The 16,823-nt window shown below is 34.8% G+C and overlaps 3 protein-coding genes across 3 annotated transcripts; all 3 read right to left on the bottom strand.

Annotated features, from left to right (window-relative positions):
* LOC142642975 (xyloglucan endotransglucosylase/hydrolase protein 22-like) lies at positions 1 to 1,614 on the bottom strand. The gene is made up of 3 exons (XM_075817450.1): positions 1,251 to 1,614; positions 953 to 1,146; positions 1 to 689 (listed from the first exon to the last, which is right to left on the bottom strand). The coding sequence occupies exons 1-3, from the start codon at positions 1,533 to 1,535 to the stop codon at positions 290 to 292; spliced, it is 879 nt and encodes a 292-aa protein (XP_075673565.1). The 5' UTR covers positions 1,536 to 1,614; the 3' UTR covers positions 1 to 289.
* A 4,184-nt stretch (positions 1,615 to 5,798) lies between these two features.
* On the bottom strand, positions 5,799 to 7,334 carry LOC142644151 (xyloglucan endotransglucosylase/hydrolase protein 22-like). Its single transcript, XM_075818829.1, has 3 exons — positions 6,954 to 7,334; positions 6,661 to 6,854; positions 5,799 to 6,402 (listed from the first exon to the last, which is right to left on the bottom strand). The coding sequence occupies exons 1-3, from the start codon at positions 7,236 to 7,238 to the stop codon at positions 6,003 to 6,005; spliced, it is 879 nt and encodes a 292-aa protein (XP_075674944.1). The 5' UTR covers positions 7,239 to 7,334; the 3' UTR covers positions 5,799 to 6,002.
* A 7,112-nt stretch (positions 7,335 to 14,446) lies between these two features.
* Positions 14,447 to 15,899, bottom strand: LOC142644331 (xyloglucan endotransglucosylase/hydrolase protein 22-like). Its single transcript, XM_075818971.1, has 3 exons — positions 15,570 to 15,899; positions 15,277 to 15,470; positions 14,447 to 15,043 (listed from the first exon to the last, which is right to left on the bottom strand). The coding sequence occupies exons 1-3, from the start codon at positions 15,852 to 15,854 to the stop codon at positions 14,644 to 14,646; spliced, it is 879 nt and encodes a 292-aa protein (XP_075675086.1). The 5' UTR covers positions 15,855 to 15,899; the 3' UTR covers positions 14,447 to 14,643.
* Between the last annotated feature and the right edge of the window lie 924 nt (positions 15,900 to 16,823).

The following is a 16,823-nucleotide window of genomic DNA, read 5'->3' on the forward strand; positions in this document are numbered from 1 at the left end:
TTCATGTGCTAACATTGAAGTACCATTATTATTTTTTATGGATACAAGTCAATATAACCATAAGCTCGCCAAGAACCAATAGCACTGGAATTTAGTGGAGAAAACAATCTCTTGTATTATATAGACATATACAACATTACAGGATTACATTGCAAATAAGAACAGATTTTGGCCAATGTAGTGATGACAAAAACAAAAATAATGAAAGAATTGAATCCTAGAAATTACATGAATAGCCTAATATAATAGTAAAAGAATCTATGTATGTATAGGATGTTCCTTTTCTCTATCAAGCGCTACATTCAGGAGGGAGGCCCTGGGAAAATCTCTTAGTGTCTGAGCAGTAATTGTATATCATGTAGTTCTTCTGCACCCATTTCAGCCTCTCTTGACTTGAACTGTCCAGCTCTTGCGAAAGCCATGAACTACTATTGTTGGAAGGTGAAGGAGTAGTTGAACTACAAGAAGATGCTCCAGAAGACCATGTACAAGCATCAGCTTTGAAGTTTCTGTATGAAGCAGTAAATGGTGCTTGGCTCCAGTCTGTCTTGACAAGTCCACCTCTTGTTGCCCAATCATCAGCATTCCAGAGACTAGAGTATATCCTCATTGGCTGGTTCTTTGGAAATGGAACCCCAATGGTCTCTGAGTTCTTGAACTCTCTAATGGGAGTGCCATCCACAGAGTATCTGAATAACAGTTTAAAAATGTAAGACTATGTACACTGGAAAGGAAACAAAAAGACAACTGATGTATTGGAAAATAATAAGCGAAGGGACAATATTTTTCACAACCGATAATATGGCCTGGTGTGATTTATTTATAATAAGAGTGTTATCAGTATAGTGGGTCAATGTGAAAGTGACTTGATCCAATTACAGTAGGCAGACCATGCTATTCGTTTTGAAAAATGTTGTGTCTACAGTATTACTCAGGTTGAAGGAGAGCTTACATAATGCGCTGGGGATTCCAAAGGATGGAATAGGTGTGAAAATCTGCAGTTGGGTCAAACCAGAGATAGAACTGTTGCTCTCTGTTGCCTTTGCCTTGGCTGAAGACATTAGTGTGAAGGATGTAAGGATCACCGCTAAGATTTCCCAAGAACTCAAAGTCTATCTCATCCCATGTTGATCCTTTAGAAGATAACTGTATATAAACACAAACATTCAAAGGGATAAATATTAGTAAATGAACATTAATTTGTGTTGATATATGGCTTTGGATAATACTGACTCTACAAGAAAACTTACATAGTAGGCAGTAACAGTGCCAGCAGAGTTTCCAGGAACTAACTTGAGCTGCATATCTATCTTTCCAAAGAGATACTCATTCTTGGATTGGAATCCTGAGCCAGAGGCTTTGTCAAGTTTGAGAGTAAGAAGCTCACCATTGTTGAATATGTTAGCCCGGCCATCTCCCCATGTAATGTCAAAGTTTTGGTTCAAGTTGCCAACAGTAGCAACTATCAAAGAACTAACAAGTATAGGCAGAAGAACCATGAATTTAACACTAGAAGAAGTGGAAGAAGAAGCCATGGAGGATTTGTAGTGGGTGGTAAGCAAATACAGGTAGTAGAAGTAGTAGTATTTTTTGTGTGTATGAGGTTTGGAAGTGAAGGATGAGTGTGCTTAGGAACTTGGATTGGTATTTATAGCAAGGACATAGTAGACAGGTTACTAATTAAGACGTGTATCCAAAAGTAAAGGAAAATGCATGGGAAGATCCAGTCAGCTAATTGGCTGTAGACAGTTGTTGCCTTTAAGAAAGTGTAAAAATTAGCTGTCAAGATCGCTCTACCAAGTCAATATCATTAATATTTTGGTACCATATTATACGCGGATTGAATTTTTTTTGAGAAGAAAAAGTTGGTGAATTCACATCTCTCCCTTTCTTTTTGTTTAGGCACCAGCCCAGCTTCATAAAGTTCCAATTAATACTCTCCTTTTGGGTGCTAGTGTCTGTTCCAACTAATACTCCTAAATCACAACAACCTCCACCACTTTTGACTTTTAAAGTCGACATAAGAGTAGCACCTGGAAAATCACACGGTTACCTTTACTAATGTCTCCACTCTCTATCCATGATAAAAATACTGTTCCCATGCCTCCATCCGCTTTCCAAAATAAATACCAAGTACCTTCCTGGATATTACCGAGCACAAGATTCTTTAAAAGAAGCAAACAATTCCTGTTAACCATTTTCTTTAAATTCAATTTTAGTGTCTTGATTTTTACTTCAACTCATCGCAGACTCACACGATGCGTGAGAATATATAATTATTTTGTAATTGTAATATAATGTATAATTTATTTTTCCTAAAAATTAAACAATTTATATTCAGTCCAATTAGGTCTATTTTGGTTCATGTAAGTGCACAATTTGTACCCGGACCCAAAAACAAGTGATGGGCTCAGGCCCAAAGATCCTTATATAACGAAATTTGTAGAGTATAAGTTTGAAACCTAGGTTTGGGATGTTGGAAAGTTGATCAACAGGCTAGAATGCTGCTGTCTATGCAAGTAATAGATGGACGTAACAAAAAACCTTCCTCGGACGTAAGTCGAGGACAATTTGTATAATATTTCTTTTTCTAAGCAAAAGATTACAATTTTTAGTTTTCAACCAAGAAGAAGATCCCCCCTCTTCTTTCCTCTCTCGTCTTCTTATATCTTTTTTCTTCTTCCCTGTTTCATCCACGTGTAACACAAATCTTCCTCCCAGATACTTGTCCCATCCACCACCTTCTTAAAGTCTTCAAATAATAGCTGGAAGGCTGAATTCTACTGTTCAGAGGTCATTTCTCCATTAATGCGGTCAGGGAGGTAGATGCAGGGCCTTTAATGCGGTGGTAGCAGCTTTTTCCTCAGATATTTCTCACACGTTCCTGCTTCTAAAGGGTGCTTGGATCACACCTTTACCCAACAGATCTTCTAGAATTCTGCCTCTAAGCTGTTTAGCAAGTCCCAAGGCTTTTGCTGGGCCTGTCCAAGGAGATACTCCTCCTCGGGCAATTCATTAGACCATTATAGTGCGGACTGACCTGTGGGCCTAGAGACCCTGATTGAACAGACTTGTACCAGCTAACCAGGCCCAAAGTCCAAACGTTTATTCAAGCACTTTTACCCCTTACAGTTCACTCAGTCAATTTTAGTCCCCTTCGATTCATTTTGGACTAATTGTGCTCAATTGATTCTTTTTATAGGTTGCCTTTTCAAGTTTAGCTCAAAAATTCTTTTTTTCTCCTTATTTTTTGGGTTGAAAAGTATAAAATTTTATTAAATTTGGGCTAAACTCTTTAGTTTTGAATTAAAAAGTATAAACAAAATAGACATTAGAAATTAGAAATATGAGTTCTAAAAATGCAATAAAAATAATAAATATTCAAAAGTCTTATTTAGTCCACTTCGGCCATATTTTGTCCATTATGTCCTCTTTGGTCCACTTTGGTTTTATTTGGCCCATTCAGTCCACATTGGTCCTATGTTGTTCACTTCAATCCTATTTGGGCTATTCGGTCCACCTTGGTCCTATTCTGTCCATTCTATCTATTGTAGTTTTATTTGGTCCACATTGGTCTTATTTGGTCTATTTTTTCTACTTTGGTCCTATTTAGTTGACATTGATCCTATTCAGTCTACTGAAAGCTCGGATTTGTGTTAAAAATACAAGAGCTGTTTAGATCCCAAATTAAAATATTACGGCTTGGTTGATTTTACTCTAACTTATCTAAGGGCGGAATAAAAGTAAATGAAGCGCAATCAACCGATACTACTCTAGTGCATAAACATGAACAACAAATAGTAAAAGTAAAGTACAAGAGTAAGGGAAGAGAGATGCTAACACAAGATAATACGGCGATGTGTTATCAAAGAGAAAATCGAAGAACTCGGCGAAAAACTTCTCCGCCGCACTCCAAACGGTAAATCGATCCACTAGACAATAAGTTGGGATACATGAATATCAAGAGACCCTCCAAGCCTAATCTACCCAATGTACCTAAGCCCTCCAAGCTCCTACTCCAACAAGGTTTCTCGGAACCATGTCTTGTCTAGCTTTCCGGATCTTGCAATGTGCCCGATTGCATTCACCAAGCCTCATCGGCTTCTTTTGGCAAATCTCCAAAGTTTGCCGAGCTCCAAAACACTCTCTACACTCTGAAAAGGTGTGGGTTGTGTTTGGGTACAAATCTCCTCTCCAGATATGGCAATGAGAGAGGGAAGAAGAAGATGTTAGGATGATTTTTCACTAAGGATTAGTAGATCTCTCTCTCTCTAAAAGATGGGTGTGTGTGTTGTAGAAAACCTATCTAGGGTTTTTCTCTTTGAATGACCTCTTTACACATTTGTGGGTAATGATGGTATATATAGTATGGGTGAAGGGTAAGAAAGTCACACTTAAAAATCTTCCAAGTAGAGAGTTTCGCAGGTATCTTGCGGGAAGGCCTTACCTGCGAGACACTCACGAAATCCTCGAGGCTGGCACGACTCTTCATGCTTTTAGCATGTGCTTCTCACGTGCCCTTTTCGCGGGATACTCTTCTTACGAGCTACTCGGGAGCCAATAGCGAAAATGCACTGATTCTTCATTTCAAGCTTGATTCTTCACCAACTTAATACTAAACCCAATACAATAAAATCTCACAAAATACAATGAACAAAATTAAAGCAATTACAACACTTTTTGTCATAGAATAAAGACAACATAAAACATAGTTGTAAATCACAACTTTACATCTACTTTGGTTCAATTTGTTCCTATTTGGTCCATTATGTCCACTTTGGTGCTAATCTATCTATTCGGTCCTATTTAGTCGACTTTAGTCCCTTCCGTTCTATTCGGTCCACATTGGTCCACTTCGGCCACCTTGTTCCCATTCGGACCTATTTTGTCTATTGGTCCACTTCGTTCCATTTGGTATAATTCGGTCCAGTTGTGCCCACTTCGGTCCATTTTTGTGCACTTACATATATAGGGAAAGAATGTTTGGGTTGAGAGTTCCAAAATCTAAATTTATTATATATATATATATATATATATATATATAAATATATAAATTTTAAACTTGTAATATTCAAAATCCTTAAGTATAGCATTTATTATTGCTACATTTTTTGTAAAGTCACATTAAGGTAGCATTTCAGTTTACTTCGGTTTAACTAAATTTAAGTGAAAAATTCTTTCTAAATATAAAAGGTTATGAATATACAAATCTAATCTTTAGGATAGTTACTCATTTGTTTTAAAGTCATTACTTTTAAATGAATTGCATGTGGTTGATTATACCTTCAAACAAAAAAATATAATTTTTATTTAAATAAATTATTCAAATTCTTCATTCTCTTAAACGAGATTATTATGACTATTAAAATTCATAACAAACTTATAAATATGTATAGTTTATTCTGTAAATTTTATTTTACAAAATTTGTTCTACTTAAAAATTAAACAATTTCAAAATGTAATTTCCATAACTCTATTTTTACAAATATATAATTTTATAATTTTTGATGTTTTTTTATTGATATTATTCTTTTTCAAAATGATTTATATTCTTCTAACTATTGTTATTATGCGTTATATTTTCCTAGTTTCTTTTGTTACTATTAACAGTTTTATGTTTCAAAGTAATAATTGATATTACAATTATTGATATCACTCAATAATTGTTATTTTGTTTGCCACTTAAAATTTCACATTATGCATAGGTTCATGTGCTTAATCATTGAAGTACCATTTTAATTTTATGAATACAAGTAAATGTAACCATAAGTTCCCCAAGAAACAACAGCACAGGAATGTAGTGGAGAAAACAATATCTTGTATTATAGACATATATAAACATTACAGGATTACAGTGCGAATAAGAATAGATTTTGCCATTGTAGCTAGTGATGACAAAAAAGGCAAATAATGAAAGAATTGAATCCTAGAAATTACATGAATAGATAGACTAATATAATAGTAAAAGAATCTATATACGTATAGGATGTTCCTTTTCTCTATCAAGCGCTGCATTCAGGAGGGAGGCCCTGGGGAAACCTCTTAGTGTCAGAGCAGTAATTATATATCATGTAGTTCTTCTGCACCCATTTTAGCCTCTCTTGACTTGCACTGTCCAACTCTTGTGAAAGCCATGAATTACTATTGGAGGAAGGTGAAGCAGTACTTGAACTACAAGAAGATGCTCCAGAAGACCATGTGCAAGCATCAGCTTTGAAGTTTCTGTATGAAGCAGTAAACGGTGCTTGGCTCCAGTCTGTCTTGACAAGTCCACCCCTTGTTGCCCAATCATCAGCATTCCAGAGGCTAGAGTATATCCTCATTGGCTGGTTCTTTGGAAATGGAACCCCAATTGACTCTGAGTTCTTGAACTCTCTAATGGGAGTGCCATCCACAGAGTATCTGAGTAACAGTTAAAAAAAATGTAAGACTTTATGTACACTAGGAAGGAAACAAAAAGACAACTCATGTAGGAAAATAATAAGTCTAGGGACAACATTTTTCACCACTGTTGATATGTGATTTGTGTAAAATTAAAGTGGCGGAGTCAGTAAATTAATGTGATGTCGCCTCAATCACAAGGTCAAAAGTTATGAAAAATGTTAAAAGAGTGCCTTAGCATTACTAATGGGAAAATAAATACGTAGAAGGAGAGCTTACATAATGCGCTGAGGATTCCAAAGGATGGAATAGGTATGAAAATCTGCAGTTGGGTCAAACCAGAGATAGAACTGTTGCTCTCTGTTGCCTTTGCCTTGGCTGAAGACATTAGTGTGAAGGATGTAAGGATCACCGCTAAGATTTCCCAAGAACTCAAAGTCTATCTCATCCCATGTTGAACCTTTAGAAGATAACTGTAAGTAAACACAACATTCAAGGAGATAAATATTAGTAAATAAACATAAATTTGTGTTGGTGGATTGTGATAATACTGACTCTACAAGAAAACTTACATAGTAGGCAGTAACAGTGCCAGCAGAGTTTCCAGGAACTAACTTGAGCTGCATATCTATCTTTCCAAAGAGGTACTCATTCTTGGATTGGAATCCTGAGCCAGAGGATTTGTCAAGTTTGAGAGTAAGAAGCTCACCATTGTTGAGTATGTTAGCCCGGCCATCTCCCCATGTAATGTCAAAGTTTTGGTTCAAGTTGCCAACAGTAGCAACTATCAAAGAACTAACAAGTATAGGCAGAAGAACCATGAATTTAACACTCGAAGAAGTGGAAGAAGAAGCCATGGAGGATTTGTAGTGGGTGGTAAGCAAATACAGGTAGTAGAAGTAGTAGTATTTTTTGTGTGTATGAGGTTTGGAAGTGAAGGATGAGTGTGCTTAGGAACTTGGATTGGTATTTATGGCAAGGACATAGTAGACAGGTTACTAGACGTGTATCCAAAAGGAAAGGAAAATGCATGGAAAGATCCAGTCAGCAAAGCTGTAGACAGTTGTTGCCTTTAAGAAAGCGTAAAAATTAGCTGTCAAGATCGCACTACCAAACACAACCAAATCAGTATCATTAATGTTTTGATCTATAGTACGCGGATTGAATTATTTTTGAGAAGAAAAGATTGCTGAATTCACATCTATCCCTCTCTTCTGTTTAGGCACCAGCCCAGCTTCATAAAGTTCCAACTAATACTCATAAATCACAACAACCATGCTCAAAAAAAAAAAAAAAAAAGTCATAACAACCTCCACCACTTGAGACTTTAAAGTTTAAAGACATAATAGTAGCACCTGGAAAAGTGAAAATTTACACGGTTACCTTTACCAATGTGTTGAATCTCCATCCATGTATACAAATACTGTCTCCATATATGCCACCATCTGCTTTCCAAAATAAATCCAAAGTACCTTCCTACATTACCGCGCACAAAATCCTTTAAAGAAGCAAACAACTCGGGAAATCATGTTAATTTTTCTCTTAAAATTCAATTTTGTTTCTTGATTATTAGTTTTAGTTTTATTTATTTATTTTTTACTTCAATTGTCAAATTAACCATTAATGTTTAATGTGGTGGTACGGCCCACAACGTTACTGGGATCACTGGGCCTCGACCCCGAATTAATTTGTGTTAATTTGGGTATAGCCTACAATGGGAGATCCCAAGAGAAGTTTTGGTTGGTGGATGGTGGTGATAAACAATTATGAGGTGTATGTTACTACAAATCTGCTGCCCGAGGAGGACCTCTAGTAGCTAAGGTGTCCCAAGCGAGATCACATTTCCCAAGTATTGATTGATGATTCCTCATTTTCTCGTGGTTTCTCTCCCCCGGAAAATATTCCAACCCTTTACCCTGACCTTCTCCTTCGTTTTTATTTCCTTTTGTTAGTGGACCTGTCATGATGAAAGAATATTTTGGGTCTAGGCTAGGTGGCCCCCTTTGGGCCTAGGTTATTGTTCCAACGTGTCTAATCTTGTATCAGGGAGTGGTACACATAGTTCTACTTCTGAAATGATTTTCTAGTAACTTGTGCCTAAAGCCGAATCTTGTGCTCGGTTGACGGACTCCTTCATAGCATTAATTCCCTTTCTCAAAGGGCAAATGGGGTTTGCTCAGATGCTGTAGGGAATGCAATGGTCTAGGTAATTCAGCTGGGGCCTTCTATTGGTAGAATGGGCCTATGTCCGACGGTTCTCAACCTAGGCCTGGTATGGGCCAAACATAATTCTCCCATATTTAATTTTGTCAATTTAGTCCAACAATTTTCCAAATGAGTCCATTTTGTTATTTTATTCAAAAATTTTAACAAATTAGCTCATTTAAATTATTATTTTTAAAATAATATAATTTCTATTAAGTAATATATCTCACGAATTTTTTTGATAATTTGTTAATAAAAACTGTTCAAGCTATTTGTTTACTAATTGAAGGATTAAATTTACTCATTTTTACAAAGTGAGAGACTAAATTGACAAAAATGGAACTTCAAAATTAAACAATTTATATTTATATCTATATCTATATATAATATAAAAGTGAAATGTTTGACGTTTTGTTGATCACTTTTTATTGCACCATATCGTTATATAAATTTATACTACGTATACATTTAAAAACACCGAATAATTGTACCTTTTCATTTTACTCGTTAAGTTTCAGTATCTACTTACAGTTTCATATAAGATGTATATATTAAAATAAAAAACTGTCATTGGGAAGAAAAGCATTGGTAAGGCATAGAAAAGAGAATGAAAATTTTAGAAAAAAAAGTATTCGTAAGGCATTTAAAGAAATCGTTCAGTATTATTATTGTTACTGTTGGTGTGGCTTGATTTTTGGGCCAAAATCAAATTGCCCAAACTATTGGGAATTTAGAGTAGTAATATAATGAAATAACAAATGATTCCATAGACAAACAGAAAATTTGATTGGCTTGGAGGCACAGTTGAATGTTATCTTTAGATAATATTTGCCCCTACACAAGAGTTGCTAAAGGGTTATCACAATTTGTCCCTAGAATACAACCTAATTTATTGGGTTCTACAAATAGCAATTTTGGAGAAGACCCACAGATTTCTTGTGTTTTTAAGAAAGATGAAAGAGAAGAAGTTACTAAATGGATATGAACCACTATTTATACTCAAAGGCTTATGACCCATCAATGGCATATTTTCATTCAATATACACATTTTCGATCAATAGGTAAATTTTCATTCAATAGACAACTTTTCAGTCAATAAGTACATTTTCATTTAATAGACACTGTTTGATATATCTAATCAATATACACATTTTTGGTCAATAGACACCTTTTCATTCAATAGACACATTTTTTCAGTCAATAGACACATTTTTATTCAATAGGCATATTTTTGGTCAATAAACACATTTTCATTCAATATGCATCTTTAATATATATGAAATATGAAGCCTTGTGACTTTTGAATAGACACCTTTTGGTGTATCCAATATGAAGGGTTATGATATTTCAATAGGAACCTTTTGGTAAATCCAATTTGAAGGGTTATGACATTTCAATAGGCACTTTTTGGTATATCTAATATGAAGGGTTATGGCCTTTCAATAGACATCTTTAATATATATTTAATATGAAGGATTATGATATTTCAACAGGCACCTTTTGGTATATCCAATAAGGCTGTCCACAGGTCGATCTGGGTTGGGCGCAAACTGACTTGATCACTTCGGGTTTCCCATACCTAGACCTGCTGTCGACCGATAGATGGAGAAGGTTTGAGTGGTTAGATGCCTTCGATCTTCGGTCGGGTCTCGGTTAGTTTTGGACTGTGTGAAACATTGCTAGATTTTGCAGAAATCGACATGTTTTTGCCGAAATCTGACGGTTTTTGCCGGATATGGCCATATCTTGAAGAGACCTTGATGGATTTGGACGAGATCTAGCTGGATCTCGACAGATCTTGAAGAGATCAAGCCAGATCTTGATGAAATCTTGGCGGATCTTGAAGAGATTAGGCTGAATCTCAACGAGATCTCATTGGATCTCAACAGATTGGACAAAACAAACCTGCCAACCACTCCAATTGGCGGAGAACAACACGTTTTCGGTGTGTAGATGATCAGGGCAGTTGGAAATCGATTCTCCATGCTTAGACCTGTTAACTGACCTATTGGTCTCACGTTTTAGGGGCAGAGACTTGCCCCCAACCATCACCGACATCGAGTTAGCCTGGTTGGGGGGGTATTGGGTTTGGTTAGATGCCCCTAACATCCAATATGAAGGGTTATGACTTATCAATAGACATCTTTTGGTGTATCCAATTTGAAGGGTTATAACTTTTCAGTAAGTACCTTTTGATATATACATTACAACCTATTTTGTATATACCTATATATGCAACACAAGCTAAACTAGAGACGTAACATTCTATCTCTTATTCATTCAATTCCTACAAATAACTAATAAATAAAACAACATTTTTTTTTTCTGCCTAACTAATAAAACTTTGTGCTATTTCTTTCAATATTATATATATATATATATATATATATATATATATATATATATATATATATAATTTCATGCAGTTTTGCTTACTATTCCAACTAAAAGATAAAGGTTTTTAATTTTTTTTTAACTCATCCAATAACTATTCATGTGCTTTGCACGGATTAGCGACTAGTATATCTAAAAGTTGAAGTATAACATTTATTATTGTTACACTCTTATTAAGCCACATCAGCAGTCATGTCATCATTTTATTAAAAATATGTATGTAAATATTAATGTATGCAATAGTGCATTATGCCTTTATTATTCTCAAAACTAATTATAAATATTCAATCATGATATGACCATCACTTTTCGCTACCATAACTTTACACATTCTTGAACCTAAATGTAATTTATAATAAAAAATACATGTAATATAGACACCTTTGGTGGATAGGTCATTTATTTATTTTTTAGTTTATACTCACCCAAAAAAAAAAAAAAAAAAATCTTATTCCACCTCTTTATTCATATCCGTATGCTAATGAAGTATTCAATGCTAGGTTGAAATGTCCAATTCGAGAGAGATAGAGATAGAGATTAGAAAGGCTTTTTTTTTTTTTTTTCCATTTCTTTATTTTTGTATAAAATATTAAAATATTACATGCTAGTCATTTTCCTAATATGCATTTTTTTTTTGGTGTAGTGTGCCAACTTTCTCTACATGGTACCAAGTTCAACTTGAATTAACCTTTCAACAGACACATCATAAACGCATGCATAATAATTTAGTTAAAAATATTAATGTGATAATAAATCTGATCGAGACAACAAACCACTTCCATAGCACATAGAATCATAAACGCATGTATATAGTTAAAATTATTAATGTGATAATAAATTTGATCGAGACAACAAACCACTTCTATAGCACTTAGAATCATAAACGCATGCATATTATTTAGTTAAAAATATTAATGTGATAATAAATCTAATCGAGACAACAAACCACTTCCATACCAAATGGCTATTAATGGACTAGGATACAGGAGTAGAGGAAACCTATAAATAGAGGGTATGCAGAGAATAGAATTGGGGTTTAGGGTCCTTTTACATTTCAAAATGAAGCAAACGAAAAGGAAACCCTAAATCCCCAGGAGCTCCCACTAAAAGTTCAAAAATCCAAATAATCTATGAAGTATTTTAAAATACCTCTTGTAAAGTTGTAATTTACAACTATTTTATGTTGATTTTAATTCTATGTCAAATTTGATTGTAATTTTATTCAATTATTTTCCCTGTTTTTATGTGGGGTTTTTAATTGTAAAGGTTGTGTGTGAGAGTGTGAAAATTCAAGCTTAAAGTGAAGAATAAGTGGATTTCGCGAGAAGCTCGCGAGAAACTATCCCGCGAAGTAGCCACGTGTAGAGCACATGACTGGAATGCGAAGAGTCATGACAGCCTGGAGTCTAGCCGGTAAGGCATTCTCACGAAATATTCGGTTTGACTATTTTGTCATGTTTGCTTTACCAAGTCTTTACCCACACTATATATATATATATATACACTCTCATTACCCACATATTGTAAGGAGTGTTTTTCAGCGAGAAAACCTTAAAAAATACACTTGAGAGTTAGATATTGTTATACTCACAATCATCTATACATTTCCTTGTAGTTTTCCTCTACTCCTACCTCACCATATCCAAATCCTTGAGTAGGTTGATAGCCCAAACACTTACCATACCTAATCTGAGTGTAAAATGAGATTTTGGTGTTGCTAGGAAGCATTGGAAGAAGCTAATTGTTGGCGGATGCAATCAGGTTGAATTGTGGGATCCAAGAAAGCCAGAGAAGCCAAGGTTTCGCGAAACCAATTAGTAGCAGGAGCTTGGAGGGATCAAGTACATGGGACAGACTAGGCTTGGAGAGTTTTTTCTTATTCGTGTACTCCAACTTATTCTCTAGTGGATTGATTTACCGCTTGGAGGGCGGCGGAAAGGTTTTTTGCCGAGTTCTTCGGTTTCCTCTTCGATAACACGTTTCAATGTTATCTTGTGTTTGCATCATTCTTCCCTACTCTTTAAACTTTCATTTTATTGTTAATATTGGTTGAATATGGCTTAGAGTAGTTTTATCGGTTGTTTGCGCGCATTTATTCTTATTCCGCACTTAGTTTAAGGTAGAGTAAAAGCAACTGAGCCGTAATTTTTAATCGGGAGTCTAAACAAGCTCTTGTGCTTTCACACAAATTCGAACTTTCACCTCTCAACCATATTTCAGCCTAGCCTATATGATGATCATGTTGAAGCGTAAATCAAAAGGTTCGATTAATTCAATGTCCTTGTCACCTTGATGAAGTTGTTATCAAGGGCATGAAATATATGAAAGTGATGGGTATTTCTATTTCTTTCTTTCTTTCTTTTCAAATAATCATGGGTCGTTCTTGCATATTCCTTTCATTTATCTTATTTTGGTGTATAAAATTGGACTTAGTAGATGTGGTTCTGCGATCAAAATAGTCTTAAATTTAATCAAACATAATTAATCTGTTGGGTATTTTACCATGAGACAGTTAATTTTGGAAAGTTTATTGAAAAAGAAAAAAAGAAAAGAAAGATGATGACAATTTTATTCTATATATTCCAAGTCAAGGATTTCTATTTCCTATGTGAAGCAATGGATCCATTGGCCAATATAGCATAAACAATGTTATATGTTCCAAGGATAATTTAATATAATATAATATATATAAGAGAATTCCCTACTTTGAATTGGATTTTTATGTGGTTCAAAAAGAGAACTCCTAAAATTTATGATTTTTTTCCTTCAAGTTCAAAAAAGAAATTATAGTTACTGTTTATCTCTAAAGTTTAGTCTTTTTATTTGTTTGAAAAATAAAAAAAAAAACATTATTTCAAATTATAATAGATGCAAATTATTAATTTTTATCTAAAAAAATAAAAGAGCCTTTGAACATGTGCAACATGCGTGCTTAGAGGCTAGTTTAACATAACAATATATTTGGATTTAGGTAGAAATTTTAGGGTACTGTTGTGAACAAATTGCACCTAAGAACATGTCAATTAAGGAAACAATAGAGAGTATAACTTTAGATAGAATATAATGAAGAAAAGGAATATATACAATCAATTTTAACTAATTTGCTAAGGATTCATAACCAAATCCTAAATTTTTTGGAATTAAAGGCTTTGTTGTTGTTTTGCATAGTATTGGCCCATTATGAAGAACATAGAGCACATCAATTTCTTCTGAACCAATGTTTAAATGATTGCCACTAGACTAGATTAATTAATAAATATCGTCATTCCTAGTACAATAGAATAACTTTGATGACATTATTGCAGTGCCAACATTATACAGGACCTTTAAATTTGGTTAAATTGCTGTAGTATGGATTAATTTTGTTTGCCACTTAGAATTTCATATTGAAGGACCATTTTTATTTTTTATGAATACAAGTCAATATAACCATAAGCTCGCCAAGAACCAACAGCACTGGCATGTAGTGGAGAAAACAATCTCTTGTATTATAGACATATATAACATTACAGGATTACAGAGAGAATAAGAATAGATTTTGGCCAATGTAGTGATGACAAAAAGTCAAATAATGAAAGAATTGAATTCTAGAAATTACATGAATAGACTAACTAATATAATATTAAAAGAATCTATATATGTATAGGATGTTCCTTTTCTCTATCAAGCGCTGCATTCAGGAGGGAGGCCCTGGGGAAACCTCTTAGTGTCAGAGCAGTAATTATATATCATGTAGTTCTTCTGCACCCATTTTAGCCTCTCTTGACTTGCACTGTCCAACTCTTGTGAAAGCCATGAATTACTATTGGAGGAAGGTGAAGCAGTACTTGAACTACAAGAAGATGCTCCAGAAGACCATGTGCAAGCATCAGCTTTGAAGTTTCTGTATGAAGCAGTAAACGGTGCTTGGCTCCAGTCTGTCTTGACAAGTCCACCCCTTGTTGCCCAATCATCAGCATTCCAGAGGCTAGAGTATATCCTCATTGGCTGGTTCTTTGGAAATGGAACCCCAATTGACTCTGAGTTCTTGAACTCTCTAATGGGAGTGCCATCCACAGAGTATCTGAGTAACAGTTAAAAAAAAATTAAGACTTTATGTACACTAGGAAGGAAACAAAAAGATAACTCATGTAGGAAAATAATAAGTCTAGGGACAACATTTTTCACCACCTGATTTGTATAAAGTAAAATAAAAGTGGGACAACAGACTAGGTCAAAAGTTATGAAAAATTATGAAAGATGTTGGGTGTCGTAGCACTACTAATGGGAAAATAAATACATATAAGGAGAGCTTACATAATGCGCTGAGGATTCCAAAGGATGGAATAGGTATGAAAATCTGCAGTTGGGTCAAACCAGAGATAGAACTGTTGCTCTCTGTTGCCTTTGCCTTGGCTGAAGACATTAGTGTGAAGGATGTAAGGATCACCGCTAAGATTTCCCAAGAACTCAAAGTCTATCTCATCCCATGTTGAACCTTTAGAAGATAACTGTAAGTAAACACAACATTCAAGGAGATAAATATTAGTAAATAAACATAAATTTGTGTTGGTGGATTGTGATAATACTGACTCTACAAGAAAACTTACATAGTAGGCAGTAACAGTGCCAGCAGAGTTTCCAGGAACTAACTTGAGCTGCATATCTATCTTTCCAAAGAGGTACTCATTCTTGGATTGGAATCCGGAGCCAGAGGCTTTGTCAAGTTTGAGAGTAAGAAGCTCACCATTGTTGAATATGTTAGCCCGTCCATCTCCCCATGTAATGTCAAAGTCTTGGTTCAAGTTGCCAAGAGTAGCAACTATCAAAGAGCTAACAAGAATAGGCATAAGAAGCATCAATTTAACACAAGAAGAAGTGGAAGAAGAAGCCATGGAGAGGATTTGTAGTATTTTTTTGTGTATGAGGTTTGGAAGTGAAGGATGAGTGTGCTTAGGGACTTGGATTGGTATTTATAGCAAGGACATAGCAGACAGGTTACCAATTAAGACGTGTATCCAAAAGTAAAGTGCATGGGAAGATCCAATCAGCTAAGCTGTAGACAGTTGTTGCCTTTAAGAAAGAGTAAAATTAGCTGTAAAGATTGCCCTACCAAACACAACCAAATCAATATCATTAATATTTTGTTCTGTAGTACGCGGATTCATTTTGAGTAGAAAAGGTTGAAAGTTTTTGTTGCCCAATTCTCATCTCTCCCTTTCTTTTGTTTAGGCACCAGCCCAGCTTCAGAGAGTTCCAATGAATACTCCTTGTGGGTCTTAGTGTCTGTTCCAACTAATACTCCTAAATCACAACCACCCCCACAACTTGAGACTTAAAAGACATAAAGGAACACCTGGAAAAGTGAAAATTCACACGTTTACCTTTAGTGATGTCTTCATCCATGCATGACATAAATACAGTTCTTATGCCTCCATTGCTTTTCAAAATAAATACTAGTAGCTTCCTGGATATTGCGTAGCACAAATTGGGCCTTTTTTTATTATTATTATTATTTTTTTCCTTTCTCATTGGAAGCATGTGAAAATTCATTATTGCAACAATGATGGGATACTTGTCTTATTGTCATAATGGGGGAAAAAATTGAAGGTAGAAGGGGAGAAAGAAGAAAGAGACACCATTGAGCTTTGTAGCCAAGAGTGTAATTCATTGTAACTCTTTTTTTTATTTTTTTATTTATTAATTTGTTAAAGTAGTTGACTATGTTTATGGGCTGTGAACAATTACTTTACATGTATTTATAATTTTTTTTTCATCACATACAATCGATTGCTTCAATAGTTATGGTAAAAGTTGTATCTTTGGTTTATTGTATCTCGTTTAAAAGAGAATTTGGGTTGGAT

The sequence above is a fragment of the Castanea sativa genome, chromosome 1 (assembly GCF_040712315.1).
Source record: "Castanea sativa cultivar Marrone di Chiusa Pesio chromosome 1, ASM4071231v1".
Lineage (NCBI taxonomy): Eukaryota > Viridiplantae > Streptophyta > Magnoliopsida > Fagales > Fagaceae > Castanea > Castanea sativa.

Coding starts and splice junctions, on each gene's coding strand:
- LOC142642975 (XM_075817450.1), bottom strand. CDS start 1,535: ATGGCTTCTTCTTCCACTTCTTCTAGTGTTAAATTCATGGTTCTTCTG. Junction 1,147..1,250: donor GCACTGTTACTGCCTACTAT/GTAAGTTTTCTT, acceptor GTTTATATACAG/TTATCTTCTAAAGGATCAAC. Junction 690..952: donor TGGAATCCCCAGCGCATTAT/GTAAGCTCTCCT, acceptor ACTGTTATTCAG/ATACTCTGTGGATGGCACTC.
- LOC142644151 (XM_075818829.1), bottom strand. CDS start 7,238: ATGGCTTCTTCTTCCACTTCTTCGAGTGTTAAATTCATGGTTCTTCTG. Junction 6,855..6,953: donor GCACTGTTACTGCCTACTAT/GTAAGTTTTCTT, acceptor GTTTACTTACAG/TTATCTTCTAAAGGTTCAAC. Junction 6,403..6,660: donor TGGAATCCTCAGCGCATTAT/GTAAGCTCTCCT, acceptor ACTGTTACTCAG/ATACTCTGTGGATGGCACTC.
- LOC142644331 (XM_075818971.1), bottom strand. CDS start 15,854: ATGGCTTCTTCTTCCACTTCTTCTTGTGTTAAATTGATGCTTCTTATG. Junction 15,471..15,569: donor GCACTGTTACTGCCTACTAT/GTAAGTTTTCTT, acceptor GTTTACTTACAG/TTATCTTCTAAAGGTTCAAC. Junction 15,044..15,276: donor TGGAATCCTCAGCGCATTAT/GTAAGCTCTCCT, acceptor ACTGTTACTCAG/ATACTCTGTGGATGGCACTC.